Raw genomic sequence first — 21,971 nt, 5'->3', positions numbered from 1 at the left:
TTAACTCTTACAACTCCTGGGTTAGTAAAATTATTTTCTGTTTTAAGAAAATCATTCCAAGCATTTCCAGGTGGTTGCTCAACCTTTTGGACGGTGAAAGCAGCACCAGCCTTAAAGTTCATCCGATCATCTCTCCACTCATTACTCGGGCGGTCGGGTAGCCTAGTGGTTAAAGCGTTCGCTCAGCACGCCGAAGACCCGGGTTCGATTCCCGACATGGGCACAATGTGTGAAGCCCATTTCTGGTGTCCCCCGCTGTGATATTGCTGGAATATTGCTAAAAGCGGCGTAAAACCATACTCACTCACTCACCACTCATTACTCGAGAGAGCAAAGCTCGGAAAAAGCCGACCCCTTTTCAGTAAATCATCGCTGACTTCTTTAACAGAGTGTGCACCAGCGTACGGAATACCTAGACCACGGTTAACTCCACTCAGACGCCAATCTTTACTCGTAGAAACATTAAATTCCTGACAAATACGTTCGAATGCCCACCTATTGTACGGATTATTTAATGCATTCCATGCTCGATCCTGCGGTAATGTGGCACTAATTTCTTTAAGTATACGTCTAATCTGATAGTACACGTGAAATGATAAAACAGACTTATTTACTTGAAATCCTGAGGAATAAAGAGATACACCACATTCTGTTGTGGCACACCATATGGCAAAGTTTAACTGATTCTACCAAAATTGCATCGGATTGTGAAACCAATCGTGCACCATTTTATCGCTAGTTGCCGTGAACCTGTATTGTTCAAAGATATCAGGGAATTCAACAAAAAAAATTAGCACCAGAGGCACTTACTAAAATCGACTGATTAGTAATATAAGTTGATTTCATATTTAAGTTATGATATAGTATCATTGTATATTTAATATGTATGTTACACTCCCGGGAGTAACAAATGGTCAGTCTATTGAACTGCTTCATACTATTGATAACTCTGATGGACAACTTGAAGTAGCTCTCTGTGATGTAAGGTATTACCCGCAGTGGAGCAATATAAGTGCTGCGAGAAGAAATTCTCAGACAATAATAAATAGAAAAAAACACATTGATGGGTATTACAGTGTATGCTCACTCAATGATGAATTTTTTAAGCCTTTGGGAGTTAGTCTCACACAAAATGAGTCGAATGGGATGTTGATTTTGAACTCTGGAGAAAGGCAAGTAATTTTTGCCTGGAACATAGCAGATACACCTGGACTTGCACGGAATCTTTCTCGTCATTACAATATAAAAAAATAAAGCGGGGTATTATTTCAGATCTCAAAATTTCTGTATTAGATGTAAAACATCAACCTGTACATATAGGATACTTGAGTGTAACACTCCATATTATAAATAATGGTTGATTCATCAGGCCCTGGAATGCTCAGACAATGTTATACAATTGCGCTTTCCGATCTCGGAGACACAGAAGGATTCGGTAAACCCGGTACCGATGGTAAGTTATACTCTTTACACTTACAAGATAATGTATACAAGTGGAAAGAAGTTACATTCACAGGTAATCTAGGAGATTTAAGCGATGTCGACGTTAGTAGACTCCATAAAAACACTTCATATAATCTTACTCTCAACGATGATAATAAATGGACTATGATTGAATCAAACATCGAGTGGCTACTGAATATCATCATTACCCCACCGTATGTGATGATGGGTAAGGCACATAATTTAACTAAGATAATAAATAGTGGGATCGTACTCGGGGCTTATATCCCATCAAAACGAAAAAGTGTGTTAGTCACCCCTCTGCCAGAAAACCCAGGTCATATAGTCGTTAGGCATAAAAAAATGTTAGTTTAAATTTGGTTACTGAATTCAATGATATTAAACAGAACTTGAGTGCAATACCTCATCTTTCTACGCTTATTATTGAAGTCTTGTTCAGAGATGCACCGGAAGATGCCTTCGAAATATTACCAGGTCTATCGATTATCGATTTCTTTCCAATTACCAAGAAGAGTATATAGTCTGGTCTCCTAGTAAAATGAACGAAGAACTTAGTAAAAATGTTGAATATTTGTTAAAAATAATGGTATACGTATGAATAAAAATAATAGAGAATATTTTCATTACAATTTAGTTTAATCTCATGACGATCGTTAAATCGCATCAGCGTTTACACATAAAAAATTCCTCCTGTAGTGGTGGTATAGGTATATAAATCTGGCTCTAGTGGAAGTGAGCCAGAACCCCCATTACCTATACTACTATAGTTATACCAAAGTTCTGTCCATCCGTCTGTCCGAAAACTTTGTCTGTGCAATTTCTCTTAAACTATTCCGTGGATTCATCTCAAACTTAGTACATATAATCTGTGTCATATGGAGGGGTGCAGTCAAAAGAAAAAAATAGTTTTTATTAATTTTCGATTTTTTTATGAATTTTTCAAACCCTAAGGTCCGTCCGAAAACTTTGTCTGCGCGATTTCTCTTAAACTATTCAGTGTATTCATCTCAAACTTAGTACATATAATCTGTGCCATATGGAGGGGTGTATTCAAAAGAAAAGAATTGTTTTTATTAATTTTCCATTTTTTTATGAATTTTTCAAACCCTGACCCTATCCATTATTTAATTTGAAACTACTGACACTAGGAGGGTCGGGGGTATTAGTGAGCCACGCTCACTTTTTTTCATCTGTAAATGTCCATGAATAATAGTTTCAATGGATCCATGGCTAAGATGTGTGTCTTCCTCAAGTTTAGCAATGGTAATACGTCTATCTGACAGTATAATGATTGAATCTTCATTGATGGAAGTTGAGGGATGTTCAGACCTAGGGCCATCATCAATGCTTGTTCCCCCAGCCTTAAACATAACTGCCCAACCTTTAACAGTGACATAGCTAGGGCACATTTCCCCATACACTTGTGACATGCAGTCATGAATTTCTGGGGGAGTACTTTTCTCTGAAGTCAAAAACCTGATGACTGCTCCGTACTTGTTCTTTACCATTTGTGTGTCCATTTGGACCCCTATCGTGTTCAACTGGCTGTCACTAATATGCAAGCGGCCTCAACAGACCAAATGCACTTGCAATGTACAACTCAAACAAAGTACTACATTGACTAGTTCACTTTGTTATGGCCCATAGTTAAAAGTTAGTCAGGCTTAGAGCTTTTTGACCAGCCCTTGTAACTGTGCTGGTTAGTGTAATGTATGTAACGGTGCTGGTTAGTGTCATGTATGTAACTGTTAGTGTCGGGTTTATAACTGTTAGTGTCATGTATGTAACTGTTAGTGTCATGTATGTAACTGTTAGTGTCATGTATGTCACTGTTAGTGTCATGTATGTCACTGTTAGTGTCATGTATGTAACTGTTTGTGCCATGTATGTCACTGTTTGTGTCGGGTATATAACTGTTAGTGTCATGTTTGTCACTGTTAGTGTCGGGTATATAACTGTTAATATCCTGTATGTCACTGTTAGTGTCAGGTAGTAGTATAGGTAATGATGGTTCTGGCTCACTTCCACTGGAGCAGGATTCATATACCTATACTGCTACTACAGGTAGCATTTTTTATGTGTAAATGACTATGCGATTCAACGATAGTCATGAGATTCAGCTTAATTGACCACCACCTGGAGTCTATGATATAAATTTTTATAGGTAATGATGGTTCTGGCTCACTTCCAGAATTTTATCGCTATTCCTGCCAGTCCCGATACTCCGGCGGTTATTTCCATGCCGAGCACGATAGGCGCGGCAATTATAGTTGATAGTAAACCGACACCGGCTACACAGAGTCCCATGCCAGCTACTACAAGAGCGGTGTCAACTCCGTCCAGAGCATTCACGGCTCTGCGATTCTTTTTATCCTTTTCTATTCGATGTTTTATGTCGCTTATTTGATGTAATCGAAATCCATCAACAGTTTCCATCTTTTCATCGAGCGCTGGATATAAACTCATAGTGTATATTACGAATATATAATAGTCTTTAATTGGTCTTGCTTAAATGTTTTGAGAGTATACATCAACCTTATCAAATGTTTATTATATGGCAAGAATATCTTAGAAAGAGAAATTCTGTCACTTTTAATAATTTGAACCCCCTCGAGGGTTGTAACGGGTGATGCACCGACATGAATATTACTGCAACGTTGACGCTCATGTTTCTTGAGCCATTTAATCGATAGACCTGGTAATATTTCGAAGGCATCTACCGGTGCATCTCCGAACAAGACTTCAATAATAAGCGTAGAAATATTAGGTATTGCACTCAAGTTCTGTTTAATATCATCGAATTCTGTAACCAAATTTAAACTAACATTTTGGATTGCCGGACGACTATATAACATATGACCTGGTTTTTCTGGCAGGGGAGTGACTAACACACTTTTTCGTTTTGACGGGATATAGGCCGCGAGTACGATGCCACTATCTATTATCTTAGTTAAATTATGTCCCTTACCCATCATCGCATAAGGTGGGGTAATGACGATATTCAGTAGCCACTTGATGTTTGCCTCGACCATAGTCCATTTATTCTCACTGTTGTAAATGATATTGTACGGAGTGGTTTTAAGGAGTCTACTAACGTCGACATCGCTTAAATCTTCTAGATTTTCCGGGAATGTAACTTCTTTCCGCTTGTATACATTATCGTGTAAGTGTAAAGCGTATAACTTACCATTGGTACCGGGTTTACCGAATCCTCCGTGTCTCCGAGATCAGAAAGCGCAATTGTATTACATTGTCTTATCGTTCCAGGGCCTGATGCATCAACCATTATTTATAATATGGAGTGTTACACTTAAGTATCCTATATGTACAGGTTGGTGTTTTACATCTAATACAGAAATTTTAAGGCCTGAAATAATACCCCGCTTTAATTTTTTATATTGTAATGTTGAGAAAGATTGCGTTCTACCGCTATTGTATTTTTCATCTTTCACTGGAACACTTCTGAGTAGAGTTGAAGGACTTTCTTGTTGAATATTATCCGTTGTACTTATTTCATCAAGATGGATGCACAACTCTTTATAGGGAACTAAATCGGGTAAATTGAGTCCCTGATCTGTTGTCTTGATTACTGTTATTTCTCCTCCCCATCCAAGTGTGTATGCTAAGTTCCTGTAAAGCTTTACATCCTTTTTTCCAGCGTTTAAAATCAGTAATCCATTTGACTCATTTTGTGTTAGACTAATTCCATTAGGCTTAAAAAATTCATCATTGAGTGAGCATACGCTGTAATACCCATAGAGCTACTTCGAGTTGTCCATCCGAGTTATCGATAGTTTGAAGCAGTTCAATAGACTGGCCATTTGTTATTCCCGGGAGTGTAACATACATATTAAATATACAATGATACTATATCATAACTTAAATATGAAATCGAGATACATTACTAATCAATCGATTATAGTAACTGCCTCTGGTGCTGAATTTTTAGTTAAATTCCATGATATCTTTGAAAAATACAGTTTCACGGCAACTAACGATAAAATGGTGAACGATTGGTTTCACAATCCGATGCAATTTTGGCAGAATCAGTTAAACTTTGCCGTATGGTGTGCCACAACGGGATGTGGCGTATCTGTTAATGCCCCAGGATTTAAACTATATAAGTCTGTTATATTATTTCACGTGTACTATCAGATTAGACGTATACTTAAAGAAATTAATGCTCCATTACCACTGGATCCAGCATGGAATCACGCCAATAATATTTATGATAAGAGGGCCTTCGAACGTATTTGTAATGAATTTAATGTTTCTACGAGTAAAGATTGGCGCATTAAAGGACCTAGCCATGGTCTAGGTATTCCGTACTCTGGACAAAGAACTATTAAAGATAAAAGCGATTATTTAATTAAAGAGGGTGTGATCCCTTCAAGCTTTGCTCTCTCGGATAAACAGTTTAGAGCAGATCGTATGAACTTCGAGAGTGGCATTCCTTATATCATAACAAAGTTTGTGCATCCAAATGATACAACAGACGCTTGGAATGAATTTCTTAATGATAAAACGGAAAATAATTTTACTAACCCAGGATTTGAAAGAGTTAATGAATCGATAAGAACTTATGTATGGGCAATTCTCGGTGCGCAATCGCAAACACGAACGTCCATTATCGGTACTGGGACGGCGTTCGAAGTGCAAAAACAGTTTGTCGCAAACGTGGAGGACGCCATTAATTCACCAGTTGACATACCATCGTCTATAAAGCGTTTTCAAGATGCATTACAGTACGCTCAATCCAAAGTGGACTTTGTTTATGCGCAGGGACTATACATGTCTCCGAGTAATATGGAACTTAAGATCGGTCAAGTGATCGGTTATAATAATAAAATTGTTATCGCTACCGATCAACAAAAACCAGGTATAAATTCAGATATGAACGTCGAATTAATAACGCAAACGATCACGGGTGAAAAGGGAATAGTCAAGCCACAAACACCACATGTTTCACAAACATCTACTGATGCACAAGTGTCACCGCATATTGCGGCTAAAAATCAACAACATATCGATGAAAAAACAGCACTTGTAGTGGGTGGAGTCTCGGTTGGCTTACTCATGATTTGGTTAGCGAACTGATTTAGTTAAATAGTTCTTAGCGAATACGTACAACAACCCTGCAATTGCTACGATCAACCCCCACAAGTTTTGACTAAGCCAAGTGGTGGTCTTAGCTAATAAATTCAATAGCCAGGAAACAACACTTCCTATTATACCGGGAAGTGCGGCCGCGGCTTTCTCAGCTAGCTTTCCCAGTGCTGAACCTAATGCTTTTAAATGCTTTTTTATCCACTCTTTAATACCATTTTTATCGTTAGGGGGTGATCCGCCGCTACCACCTGTTAACGTGAGAGTCAAAGTCGATATGATAAATCCCAACGCAGTTAAAATACTAGCAATTGTTATTCCCTGTTCTCTGAACAATGTTTTAATTTTATCGGCCAGTGTAGTATCATCGTTGAGGACTTGATCGATAGTTTCTCGAATTCGACTGATTTGCGAACGAAGTGCCTTTCTATTACTGGAAGCTGCTTCGAGGCGGGCCAATCTTTCCTCTTCTAAGTTACGCAATATTTCAGCAACGCGGCGTCTACTGAATTCATCACCCGCCTGTTCGAGTTTTGTTTTCTCTTGAGCTATATGTTTGTCGATTTCGGATAGCTTGGCTGTATTATTGATGAGTTCTCCCCGCATAGTTTGCATTGCCTTGTCAAGACCTCGTAATTCCCTAATACTGAACTCTGAATGTGGTACACTGGTCGTGGAATTATCGTAATAGGTATCTAAGATTTCTCCGAGTCCGTTCGAGGCCACCATCGAGGCTGCTTCCAAATCATCTGTATTAACGAGTTCTTTCCTCATAGTCTGAAGAGCCTTAGTAGTCTTCGCGGGAAGTTTTCCTTGGTAGTTCGCAAAACCTAATTTATCACGAACAGTTTTGATGCCGTATTTAGTGTATATCGTAGTCAAGGCTAGGGGCTTACGAGGTGCGATAATGCATAAGATCAATATGCGGAGAGTCACGCAGTCGCAATACCCCATTACTATCTATCTTAAACTTTGAATAGTCACGACCAATAGGACTATCATGTTTAAACCAATCGTAATAATCATCAACGGCTGATTGTAAAAGGGCATCATTTACGGTTGGGTTCATAAAGCTGGTTTCATCAGGGCCCTCTTCGATGGTACTAGTATCAGTTATGTTATCTAGATCAAAGTCATTATGTTTAAAATTAGTCATTTTTATATTAAACATAGGGTACATGCTTTCAATATAACAATGTCTTCGCAATACGGACGCAAGTTAAACCCACAACGCAGACTTCGAGATCCATTAGGGGTCAAGGCAATTCGTCAGTCTGTTACTATAACTAATAACCCTAGTACCATCGATCAGAATCAAACGCTTCTGGTTCGATTTCCTAATCTCGGCGCACATGATGTGTTAGTTCTGGGAACTGTCCGACTAGCATTTACGATTGTTTTGAATTCTACCGACGTTAACAGGGAGCCGGTTCAGAACTTAGGTCGTGCTATCGTTAAGAAAATCGCTATTAAGATTAGCGGTAATGAGGTTTTGAGTATCGACGATAGCGATGTATACTATTGTTACATGGATCTCTGGAGAACGGATAAAGAGCAGGAAAACTTACAGTACCAAGGTATTTGTAATAAGAACACATTGAGACTGCGCGTAGATGCTTCTAGTGGTGATGGTACTGTCGTAAAAGATCAGGCCTTTGCCGACGCATTAGGTAACCGATTCTATATTCCCCTAGACTTTGAATTACTAGATTCCCACATGCCCTTTTATCAAGCATCCCTAGGCGATAGGTTAGAATACGAACTCACTTTTAACGACTACGGTAGAGTAATCAGATCCGCTGAAGAAGCTAGCTATTCCATTGACAATATCTCGCTGGAGTACGATATGATAACGGATCCCGAATTATCCAGACAAATTTGTAACCAGTATTCGGGAAGTTTAGCCATTTTGTACGACCGCGTGCTGCGACACCGAAAGATCACGAGGGACAAAAAAGATACGATGTGGAATATCAATCTAAACGTCCCCACGAGGTCGTTGAAGGGTATTTTAATGTTGTTCGAGGACCCCTCCGATGCGTTTAAAAGAAATACCGAGAAGTTCTACAATCCCAAGATTACAAAAGTAGAATTGACTATCGAGGGCGTTCCTAATCAACTATATAGCCAAGGAATGCTAGCGTATCACCAGTGGGATGAGATTAAAAAACTTCCTTCTATAAAACGTTCTCCGGAAGTTAACGCGGTCGTGAAAGATTTGTCTCTCGGGAGTGTATCGATGGGTGAATACCTCACCTCGAAGTACGCGCTATGGCTCGACATGCGAACAACGGACGATGACCAACTACACGGCAGTGGGAGGAGAATAGAAAATGCTAGCGAGGGTGTCACCATACAGATAACGAAGCTCCAGGAATCAGCTGGTAAATTAAACATATATTTGTACGTGATTATGGATGCGCAACTTAATATACAGAATGGGAGATTCGTGCAAGCAATCTATTGATAATCTTTTACCTAAAGATCCGCACTGCGCTATCATATGCGGGCAAACGGGCTGCGGAAAAACAGCCTTTATTCTAGATATTTTAGAAAGTCATTATCGGGACGTTTTCGATCATACTATTATTCTGTGCCCGACTATAAGCGTTAATAAAACATACTTATCGAGAGATTTGGTAATGAATGACGACGGGGTACACAGAGTCGATCCGGGCGATCGTTTACAAGACTGTCTCCGAGTATGTCACGAAAAATACAAAGGAGAATCAACCCTTTTCGTAATAGACGACTGCAGCGCGAGTAAAGACTTAACAAAAAAGAAGGATATGCTTTCGTATTTAGCATTCTCCGGACGGCATAGTCAACATAGCGTTTGGGTACTTACTCAAAAATACAACTCTGTCCTGAAAGATCTCAGAGAGCAGACCAAATGGGTAGCGCTCTTTCATTGCAAAGACCAAGATTCATTCGAGGAATGTTTACGCAAAAATGACGTCATTTATACCAAGGGTGAACGTGACAAAGTCAGAAAAGTGTTAGCGGCAACGAAGCACTGTAAACTCGTATTAAAAACCGATCAACCAGCTGCTTATGCAATTGCTTAGCAAAATTATAGCAAAATATTAGCAAAATGTAGCAAAATATTAGCAAATGTAGCAAATTGAACATTAGCGGTTAATATTACATAAAATGTGGTTCGAAATCATCATTCTTTTGCAACAGTTCATTATTACGGGATGTATTGGATACGTCATATTATATTATGTTAGACTTAAATATCTCCTTAGGTATTACATTATGGAATGCGACGAACTCATCGAACAAATGCTCAAAGAATCTGATGCTGATCAACATACACATCAACATGCAGATAAACATAGAGAAAGACTCGCCGCTTTGGTAGCCGGTGGAAAATGTTCCCAATATTTGGGAGAAAATTATACCATCGAAAAAATTGATATCATGACCGACGAAGAGATTAAAAAACTGTACGTGCGTTACAAGTCTAGACTGGGAGCTACCATGACTAAAACTATAGGGTCGTCTATATTACAACTATACACAGTCGTAGCTAGTACGTTTCTCCCCATCCCGGCAGAACATCGCATATATTAATGCGAATCTCTAGAGAAAGACCCATTCATCGAACACGCTATAAGCTCAGTGAGCTGTGAGTTTTATCATAGATTCGGAATGTTCTTAGCTCCGTTCACCACAACTTTAATAACGGCTAGGTATTGTCAATTTAAACATACGTGCCCACTTAATAATATAAATGGAGACACAACAGATTGCGGAAACACAACAACAGATTGCGCAACCACAACAGATTGCGGAAACGGAACAACAGATTGCGGAAACGGAACCACATGGGAATGAGGAACCACAAGTGAATGCACAACATGTGAATACAAAAAAACAACCCAGAGTTACTAAGAACCCCAAAAAAATAGCTGCAGGAAGAAAGGGAGGACTGGCGCGCAAAGCAAAATTAATAATTAATTCAAATCCGATTAAAACATGGGCACTAGTAGGAGTTGCTGGTATAGCGGCTGTATGGTTCTTTTATAAGACCGGAGAAGAGAAAACGTCACCCCCGCCGCAACAACAAGTTCAATTAGAGGTTAGTCCTCATATAATGCTATAAGAAGAATGACTACTCCAGTTACAGACGGTAAAATGTTGGTAAACGCAACGTATCATTCAGCGGTGGTCACCGGCTTGGCCATTGGCTATGCCCGTATGGCTAAAATGATTACTAAAGCCACACCTCCCAAGCTAGATTTTAATGGATTTGATATAGGTATGATGGTTCTGGATATTGGATTAGCAATGGCAACGAAGGATATGCTCATCAAACAAGGACTTATCCCGGAAGACATAATGAAGTAATTAAACATTTGAATATTTATATTCATATGGCATCAATTGCGATGATGGTCGGTGGAGCTGTTGTTAATGCTCTAGCTTTTTCGGGGAGTAATTATTTATTTTCCAGTATGAGGGAATCAAACGCTAAAGAAGTTGAAGAGGAGCGTAAACGACATAATAAAGCATTAGAACAATACCAAGCAGCTCAGTTACAATATACGCAGCAGAGAATGAAGAGATTAGACTTTATTCATGAAAAACTGATTAAGGAAGGACATTCAATTCAAACGTTTAAGGATGTCGAATCCGCCATGCACGAATACTACCTCGTTTATGGGAAAAAACTCGACCCAATACCTAGTCCAACAATGAGTCAGTTTTATACACCGTCAGAGGCTCAGAAAGACCGAGAGGTCGCATTTGTTATTATGGGGTTATCTGCTCTATTGATTTTCAGCTATACCCTAGTGTAGATGTGATTTGCATTTAGACAAATGATATGATAGATGTATATACCATGAATAACTGCAAGTTTACACTCATGGGGAAGACGACTCTATGTAACCGCCGCTGTGTTGAAATTTACTGAGGTATACACAATTATTACATCAAGCGTGGACACATAAACTATACGTGTTCTGAATGCGGGGATAGGGGTCAAAGGTCGTTATTGTTTATGTAAGAAACACGGTGCTGATAGGGTCAGGAATCAGAATATTTATGCTGGGAAGAGAGATTACATCAATGAGAGGAATAGGTTGGGGAGAATACGTATTTAGATATATGAAAACAACCAATTAGACATTTGTTTCATTTTGCATATACCATTCAACCACTATGGTTTTTGTCAGAGAGTTGAAGGCTATGGCAAAGCAACATGGTCTACGTGGATATTCTCGTATGAGAAAAGCTGAATTGATTACCTTACTCGGTTTGGAATACAACAGACCACAGACTGTTAGAGAACTCAAAGTTCGAGCGAGAAACAGTGGGCTGAGAGGTTATTCTGGAATGAGAAGAGCTGAATTTATCGCTTTACTACATAATAATAATGATGATGATGATGATGTTGATGATATTCAACAAGAACAAGAATTAATATTTGTACCCACATCCGCCGGCGTTAGTAAATATCTAAGAGGTTGGAAGATGGATATTAATTCCAACATGGATGTTAACGATATTAAGCCCATCATATCGAGTAAAATTAACGAGGAGTTAGATGATTTACAAAGTATAAAATACCAGCTGACGATTAAAATGACATTGAGTAAAAGTAACGCAGACGATAGCGTCGAATATACCGAACCATATTTCCGTAGCAATCAAGAAGTTAAAACCGAATCCGATACTATAAACGCATCATTAGATACATCAATTCAGAGGATACAGGAAACTTTAGAACGCTGGACTAATAGAGGTTCGGGTTGGGGTGTGGATAAAATCGATAGTTTATATTTAGATATAGCGAATTATATGCCCTTCAAAGGTGGATCTTATATAGATTTACCCCCGTATTATAAAAAGAAAAAAGACATGATTAACGTAAAAAATAAATCCGATGATTGTTTAAGAATGATGATAAGATCTGCATTGTTCCCCGTAGACAAAAATCCGGATAGACCTTCTAGCTATCCCCAAAACGATGGACTCAACTTCGATGGTATAGACGAACCTACACCAATATCACAAATTGATAAGGTGGAAAAGCAAAATAATTTAGCTATAAATGTTTTCGAACATTCTTCTAAAGGAATTGTTGTACACAGGATAAGCTCCGCCCCGGAACATATTCCCAGAATCAATTCATTTCTGATCGAAAAAGATGGAAAATATCATTATACATGGATAAAGAGTTTAAACAGGCTATTATACGATCAAACAAAACATGCTAGAAAGAAATATTTCTGCGAAAGATGCCTGCATGGGTACAGCAGACAAGATCTATTAGAAGCGCATAAAGAAGACTGTAGAGGTGTTGGACAGACCGCTATCAGGATCGATATGCCTATAGAGGGAAAAAATATATTAAAATTTGAACATTATTGTAATCAAATGCCAGTACCGTACGTAATTTACGCCGACTTCGAAGCGCTTATCAAACCCATAGAAAATACCAACCAAAGCAATACTGATAGTAGTTTTACGTACAAAACTCAAGAACATATTCCTTGTGGGTTTGGATATATAGTTGTAAGGTATGATGGGAAAACAAACACTCCCGTGATTTACAGAGGTCCCGATGCAGCGGGAAAGTTCCTAGAATATTTACAAAACGAAGAGAGAATAATCAGGGAAGAATTATCGTGTAAGAAACCCATGCGTATGACGATAGATGATTGGAGGGCCCACAAGAAGTGAACGAGTTGTCATGTTTGTAATAAACCCCTGGATGGGGATTCCGTAAGAGATCATTGTCACGTCACGGTTAATTATCGGGGAGCCGCTCATAACGAGTGTAACTTGAAACTAAAAATGAATTCTCAAACAATACCCATCCCCGTTGTGTTTCACAACCTTAGAGGATACGATTCACATCTCATTATGCAAGCTATCTCAAAGACCGACGGCGGTTTAACGTGCATTCCTAACAATATGGAAAAATACATTTCGTTCTCGTTGACTAAACCTATACATTATAGGGACAAGGATGGGAAATCTAGAATAAAGCAAAGTAATGGGCTTAGATTCATAGACTCCGTACAGTTTCTGTTATCTTCCCTGGACAATTTAGCTAAAGCGAACAATCCCGATGACTTCGCAATAACAAATCAATATACAGATAAGATAACTCGTCATTTGATGCTGAGAAAAGGTGTATATCCTTACGAATATATGGATGATTGGTCTAGATTCGAAGAAACTGAATTACCACCCCTCGAATCATTCTATAGTAACCTAACGGAATCTAGAATAACAGATGCCGATTATGAACACGCTCTGACGGTCTGGGATAAATTAGGTTGTAAGAATTTAGGCGATTATCACGATCTGTACTTAAAAACGGATGTACTGTTACTCGCCGATATATTCGAGATATTTAGAAAGACGTGTTTAAAACAATACGGCTTGGACCCGGCATGGTACTATTCCAGTCCCAGACTATCGTGGGATGCATTGTTGAAGAAGACCGGTGTAGAACTAAAACTACTCACAGATTACGATATGCACTTGTTTATTGAGAAAGGATGGCAGCGAAAAGGTATTCCAAGGCTAATAATAAATTAGTGGAAGGATACGATCCGAGTAAACCCGACACGCATATATTATATCTCGACGCTAACAATTTGTACGGATGGGCTTTGAGTCAACCTTTACCCACGGGTGGTTTTGAATGGGTCGATGATATCGATAATAATGATGAGAATAAAGGGTACATACTAGAAGTTGACCTAGAATATCCGAGTTCCTTACATAAAGATCATAACAGTTATCCGCTAGCTCCCGAAAGATTAATGGTTAAAAAAGACTGGATGTCGGAATATCAACACTCCTTGATGGGTAATACAAGGTTAGCTAACGTAGAAAAACTCAGTCCAAATTTGATGGATAAGACCAAATATATAGTTCACTACAGAAATCTCCAGTTATATCTATAGTTAGGTATGAAACTTAAGAAAATACACAGAGTTCTAAAGTTTGATCAAAGCCCTTGGATGGAACCCTATATAAGGTTGAACACAGATTTAAGAAAGATAGCTACCAGCGATTTCGAAAAGAATCTGTATAAGCTCATGAATAACTCGGTATTCGGTAAAACTATGGAGAATCTAAGGAAGCGTGTTGATGTTAAATTAGTCAGATCTAATGAGGAAGAAAGACTCAGGAAACTTATAGCCAGTCCGGCTTTTAACAGAAGCAAGATAGTCGATAACGACTTAGCCGTGTTGCATATGCAAAAGAGTAATGTAAAATTCAACAGACCGGTGTACGTCGGTATGAGTATTCTCGACTTGTAAAAACACTTAATGTATGACTTTTATTACAACGAACTTAAGAAGCAATACGGAGATAGATGCGAGGTGTTATATACCGACACAGATTCTTTGTTGATGGAAATACAAACCGAGGATGTGTATAAAGATATGGCAGAAAAAATAGATATGAACGACACGAGCGATTACCCAAAAGATAATCCACTGCACAGCGTAGTAAATAAAAAGGTATTAGGTAAGATGAAGGATGAATTTGCTGGGACCCCTATAGCGGAGTATGTGGGATTAAGACCTAAGATGTATTCTATAAAAAAGTCCGATAATGGAGAGATAAGAAAAGCCAAGGGTGTTAAGAAGTATGTTGTAAAAAAGCATATCAAACACGAACAGTTTAAAGAATCATTATTCAACGGTAGAACGTTCAAACACGAGATGAACTCTTTAAGAAGTTACGATCATAGGATATATGGATTAAGAATGAACAAGACATCATTATCCCCCTTAGATACAAAGAGATGGATTGATAATGATGGTGTAACTACCTATGCTTATGGTTATGGTGGTAATACCGTACCGTCGGGAACTATGAACAACTCTTCTCGTACAAATGCCCTACCCGGTCCATCTTGAAGATAATAAAGAATAGGCTCTCCTTCTTTCGTAACCAATCTACTAATGTTATACATCTTAAGGGACCATATGGGATCGGTTGCACGACGTAGGCCTCCTTCGAGTTCACCGGGCTGGTATAAATATCTTACCCTTACTCTATCCGGAAGTTTTTGTTCTTTGCCTCTCCTCGGTGCTGAAGATTCGGAAGTCACGGATTTCATTTTAATCGCATCGGATGGTTTCTTCCCTATTAATCTCGTTACTTCATTATTCAGCGCTGATACAACGGCTGATAATCGTGTCACCCATTCGGTTGATCTCAATCGCTCGGATTTCATTTCGATCCCATACTGATAGCCAAACAAACGTTCCGCTAGAGTCCTGTTAAATCTTTTGACGATAGCTTGACTACGGTGGGCCTCTCTTTCACCACAGACTATTTTGACGTCGTGCTTTGTTAAGAGTTTAGTTACCGATCCCATAAACTCGCGACCGGGATCTACTTGAAATAGCTTAGGCCATTTTAGTGGTCCGCGTTTATATATGCTGCTCAGTGCATTAGCTACTTCTGTTGAATCTTTCGAGGTTAATGGCTCAGCCTCTTTGTATCGACTAGCCACATCCACTACTGTTAAAGCGTATTTATACGTTTTGCGTTTTACCTTATCATGAGGAAGAAACAAGAGGTCAGCCTGATGAACTTCATTCGTTGTAAAAATATCAAACTTCTTCCTTGGTATATAACGCGGTGCCGGTAAATATATTTGCCACAACGCTTGTTTCTTTAACCAATCCTTGGCCACATCTTTAGATACCTTAGCCGCGGTGGCTAATTTTTTTATTGCTCCTACACCTTTCCAATATCCTTGTGGGCTATAGTAAATTTTATTCATTATTAATTAATATTGATGTTTTGTTTAATACATCTCATGACTATCGTTGAATCGCATAGTCATTTACACATAAAAAATGCTACCTGTAGTAGCAGTATAGGTATATGAATCCCGCTCCAGTGGAAGTGAGCCAGAACCATCATTACCTATAAAAATTTATATCATAGACTCCAGGTGGTGGTCAATTTAGCTGAATCTCATGACTATCGTTGAATCGCATAGTCATTTACACATAAAAAATGCTACCTGTAGTAGCAGTATAGGTATATGAATCCTGCTCCAGTGGAAGTGATCCAGAACCATCATTACCTATAAAAATTTATATCATAGACTCCAGGTGGTGGTCAATTTAGCTGAATCTCATGACTATCGTTGAATCGCATAGTCATTTACACATAAAAAATGCTACCTGTAGTAGCAGTATAGGTATATGAATCCTGCTCCAGTGGAAGTGAGCCAGAACCATCATTACCTATACTACTCAGGTTAGTGTCATGTTTGTCACTGTTAGTGTCATGTATGTCACTGTTAGTGTCGGGTATATAACTGTTAGTGTCGGGTTTATAACTGTTAGTGTCATGTATGTCACTGTTAGTGTCATGTATGTCACTGTTAGTGTCATGTATGTCACTGTTCGTGTCATGTATTTCACTGTTAGTGTCACGTATGTAACTGTTAGTGTCGGGTATATAACTGTTAGTGTTATGTATGTCACTGTTAGTGTCATGTATGTCACTGTTAGTGTCAAGTATGTCACTGTTAGTGTCCTGTATGTAACTGCCTGTGCTGTGTGTAGGATGAGCGGGACCGCCAACTCTCTCTGATGGTGGAGAGGAAGAACCGAGTACTGTATGAACGCACCAAGACACAGCGCAGCACCACATCTCCTGACAGCACTGGTTTCGAGGAGATTGTGAAGAAGGAAGGACTTCATCTGACCACTGATGAGAAAATGGAACTGGCAGCACAGCAGCTACAAGAAAAGTTTCAAAGAGAGGCTGATGCTCAAGTGGTAAGTGTCAAAACTGATACAGACTCTGATTGGCAAAAAAATATGACCTGAACTCGATTATTTGATCTCTCAGTGAATATCCATCCCGACTGTACCACTTTGATTCCATGTCTGCCACACGCATCTTTAGAGAAGTGAAATCTCTGCTGGTCAGGTTGTTGAGTCTGTCATGTAGGACCCCATCTCCACCCAACTTCTGCCCTTGTGAAGATTATTGATATTAGAGGATATCCTGTGATGGACTTCTTCCTCATGTCCCTTGTCACAGAATTAAGGTCATGTTCGCAAGACAGTTACAACTTTTCTTAACAAATGGTATATACAAGTATAAAGTGAGTGAGTGAGTGACAAAGTTTCATCTCATCAGTGATATTACAGCCATATAGCGATGAGAACAAGGTATTCATTGTTTATATCTGTAAACAAAGGACTGTAAAATAGGAAGGTATATCACAGTTTTCGAACAAAACAAACCTTGTCAAACTTGAGAACACATAGCCATACAATAGATTAATTAAGTCTTAAGTCTAGACACCATCAGCAACCAAAGCTGGGGATCATGGTGACTTACAGTTCTCTGCTTCCTGCAGGACTCCCCAGCAGGATTCCCCAGCAGGTTTTAAGCCTACATTTTGATAAACAGTGGATTTACGTTATGCTAGCCAGTATTTTAAAAAAAACACACACACAAAACAATCAGAGTTATTTACCTACATCAAGAATGGACTTGGAAGTGCATTGAATTCCCACGAAGTTTCTTTCTTTTAGTGCTTTCACCTGTTCCTGAGAAACATGCAACTGCATTATATTACTAAGAAGTATTGTTAAGTTGTTAGTGGTTATCCCTCAATTTTAATGAAAATAATTTGAAAAATGGTGTTTACAGCAGCTTATGTTAGTGGCTCTCTTTGTTGACATTTTAAAGTGTTAACTTGAAAAACTTCACATATCCAGGCTACTGTGTTATCTTTGTATGGACTGGAGAGCATGGTGTTTGTTTATCAATAATGTAATTGCTGCCACAGGGATCAGGCAGTGTGCTGCTAGGTGACCAGGCCCGGTTTGACCAGCTGAAGGCACGGAGACAGCAGCGACGGAAGAAAGGTGCAGCAGAAGACCAGACACAATAACAACACAGTCAATCTGGGGATTTAATGCTGCAGAAGAGGGAGTGTCATCCTTCGGCGTACCACACAAATAATGTTTCCCATATTGGATATATTTTGTAACTTACTGGTATTTTCATTGTGTATTCATGCAATTGTCTTTTTTTTACATTTTATTTATTTGTACTTAACATTTGTTGATGGGAGGTATACTATCAAACAAACCTGATGGGTGAAGGTGATGTGAGATTATTGATACTGTCAGACATTACTTATCAATATTGTATTTTCATATGCCTGATGTGTTTTTCTTTGTCAATTTCATAAACTGTCCACCTCTGTTGGACAGTATTTTGGTGCAGGGTGTATTTTGTTACATGTACACAGTGTATAATGAGTGTCTAAGATTTCATTACAATCTTCTGAATGTCATATTCCTTTTTGCAACAAAATATAATTATTTTCTTGCTGTTAGGTAAACCTTTCAAAACAGGTGCCCTCGGCTGGAATATGAGTTAAGGTTCACACAGTATTGCTCTTTCATGAAATGAATGTCAGTTGGTAATCTCCCGTGCATTCACAAGCCTCGTGATGAATGTCAGGGAATAACTTCCAAGTGTTTACCAGTTATTCTCATGTTAATTGGAATCCTCCAGAGCATTGATTTAGATCAAGCTAAACCTTTTCCATTTCCCTTGTTTTGCATTTTTTTTAAACATTTCTTGTAGTAGTTTGAACAAAATCAGAAATAAATTGACATTCCCTATTATGATTTTTTTTTGTTCAAAGTGTTGTTAGTTTGTCTCTTCAGTTCACATATTGTAACCTGTTGTCCTGAACATGTAAGTTTGGATAAATTCAAAAATAGAGCTTGTCAGATGTATTATTAATGTCCATGGAATCCATGAACCAATCTTCACAATAGAAATTAGTCTCACCATTATTATATCACTATTATGTCCATTACCTGAGACAGTTGAAACAATTCAACTGAATGTCGAGGTCATTACCTGAGACAGTCATGGGTGAAACAATTCAACTAAATGTCGAGGTCATTACCTGAGACAGTTATAGGTGAAACAATTCAACTAAATGTCGAGGTCATTACCTGAGACAGTCATAGGTGAAACTATTCAACTAAATGTTGAGGTCATTACCTGAGACAGTTATAGGTGAAACTACTCACTTTAATGTTGAGGTCATTACCTGAGACATATATAGGTGAAACTATTCAACTAAATGTTGAGGTCATTACCTGAGACAGTCACAGGTGAAACTACTCAACTTAATGTTGAGGTCATTACCTGAGAAAGTTATAGATAAAACTATTCAACTAAATGTCAAGGTCATTACCTGAACTAAGGGTTAAATGAATCATTTTCTTGAAAAGTCTTATTTGATTATACTAGATTAAAATAACACTTTTATGTCAGAACTACATTCAGTCTTCCTCATTGACTAAACATCATGAGGATAGAGTCTATCAAGGTGATGACACACTGATACATGATGCTGTACATGGTGAGGTAGTACCGGTACCTCCTATTTGTGAAGTTGAAAATGATGTCCCACAGGAAACACCCAGATCAGCCTCCAGTTGAGATTGGGAAACAGATGTAATTGTGAATCTTGCTGAGCATCCCACGTGTCAATGTGATAAAAGGTATTTTTCATGTTTGAGAATATCAGTATTAATAAAGTTTTTATACTCTTCGAATTGTTGTTCTTATAGAAAAAAACAAACCCAGATGACACAATTAGAATTCCATTTTTGTTGGCCCGTTTTTTGAAGACAGTACTGTAGCTGTTATTCTATTGTATGCATATTCTTACCACAACAAGAAATGTTGAAATCTACACAAACAGTGAACTGTTGTTTATTACTTTAGTGTGACCAGGGGTCCGGAAACGGTCATATGCGCCAGACATGTCCGATTGGGAAATCTCAAATGTCCGGTTTAAAATATTGCTTACCAAACATTTAAATTTTTCTGTCCGGACATTTTGAAAAGTATTGTCCGGACATTCTTAAATTTTGACCGGAAATTATCAACAGTTAGGACTGAGCTTACTTACTTACTTACTTTGGAGATTTAACGTGCGCTTTCCGACTGATGCGTATTTTGCACACGGAGCAGTTTAAGGACTGAGCTTACTTACTTACTTACATACTTACTTTGGAGATTTAACGTGCGCTTTCCGACTGATGCGTATTTCGCACACGGGCCCGGCCAGGCCATTTAATGTGTTTCCGAAAGGGGCGAAGCTGGCCTGTGCAACCCTAAGAGGGGGCTTTAGGGGTTGCTTATATATAATTTGGGAATTTTGAGATTTGGAATAGATGCCGATGGGGTTGGGGAGGAGAACTAAGGGAGCTGGGTATGGTGGATGTTTGTTTGTTTATGTGATTTTGATTTGGTAGGTTATTATGTTTTTAGATGCGTTTTATTAGTTCCGTTTTGATTAAGAATACGCCTAAGGCCTTGAAGTTTTCTAGTTTATTTTGTGGGTTTAGTATTGCTTCTAGAGTGAGAGCCTTGTTTAGATTGAGGGTGGTTTGTAATGCGGTTCGATGTGTGAGGTAGTGTGTGCAGTGGATGAGTGTGTGTTCTGGGGTTTCTAGTTGTTTGCAATGTGGGCAGTTACCTGTAGTGTGTTTTTTTATTTTTTTTAGGTGGTTATTTAGGTTGGTGTGTCCTGTTTGGAGTTTAGTGATTACTCTGTCGATTTTTTTTGATGGATGGAGAATTTTTGGTTTGGTTAGTGGTTTGCTGAGCACTGTTTTGATTTGGCTATTTGAGTTTAGATAAAGGTTATGCCATTTTTTCGTCCACTTAGGGAGTCGGTAAGTATGAGGATTTTTTTGTGGTTTTTGGATTCTTGATTATGGAGGGCTGAGGCCATGCCCATTAGTTCTGCCGTGAATATTGATTGGTTATTTGGGAGTCGGAAGGATTGTGTGGTTTTAGTTGGTTGTGTGGTATGGACTCCGAAACCTGTGTGATTGGAGGTCGGATCTGAGGATCCGTCCGTGTAAATGTGACACCAATTTGGCCAATTTTCGTGTATGTATGCTGGTGTGGTAGTTTTAGCTATGTCTGGGTCGGTTTGTTTATTTATTTGGCTAGCTAGTGTTGTGTCTGTTTTGGGTATTTTAAGTTTAGGGGTGAAGATATTTGATTGTTTGCAGTTTTGTTTAAGATTTTTAATTTGGTGTTCATTTAGGTAGTTTGTTATTCTTTGGGATATTGGGGTAAGTAAGGGGTGTTTACGAGCTAGAGCTTGGTTTTTGGGGCTGATGTTTTGGTTTATTAAGTTTTGGATGAGAGGGTTTGATTGGGACGCGGCCCAGAAATTTAAGCTTAGCTGTTCCCTGAGTAGACTTAGTGGCATCTCTCCTGTTAAGGCCTGAAGTGAGGTGTTGGAGGTGCCATGTTGGGTGCGTGTAATTAGTTTGAGAGCCTGATATTGTATTGAGTCAAGTTTTTTAGATAGGGAGTTATTTAGG

At 38.7% G+C, this 21,971-nt stretch overlaps 1 protein-coding gene across 1 annotated transcript in view; it reads left to right on the top strand.

The window, feature by feature from the left end:
- LOC139445950 (golgin subfamily A member 4-like) overlaps positions 1-19,483 on the top strand; it is a 229,714-nt gene extending 210,231 nt beyond the window's left edge. Inside the window, exons 47-48 of the mRNA XM_071227199.1 lie at positions 17,142-17,357; positions 18,383-19,483. Coding sequence (XP_071083300.1) covers positions 17,142-17,357; positions 18,383-18,487 — 321 coding nt within the window. The 3' untranslated portion in view covers positions 18,488-19,483. The remainder of the gene's footprint in view (positions 1-17,141; positions 17,358-18,382) is intronic.
- Positions 19,484-21,971: the final 2,488 nt, after the last annotated feature.

The sequence above is a fragment of the Haliotis cracherodii genome, unplaced genomic scaffold (genome assembly GCF_022045235.1).
Source record: "Haliotis cracherodii isolate W230 unplaced genomic scaffold, xgHalCrac1.p SCAF_6, whole genome shotgun sequence".
Lineage (NCBI taxonomy): Eukaryota > Metazoa > Mollusca > Gastropoda > Lepetellida > Haliotidae > Haliotis > Haliotis cracherodii.
Note: the sequence above shows the minus strand (reverse complement) of the source record. Positions and strands in the feature narration are given on the sequence as shown.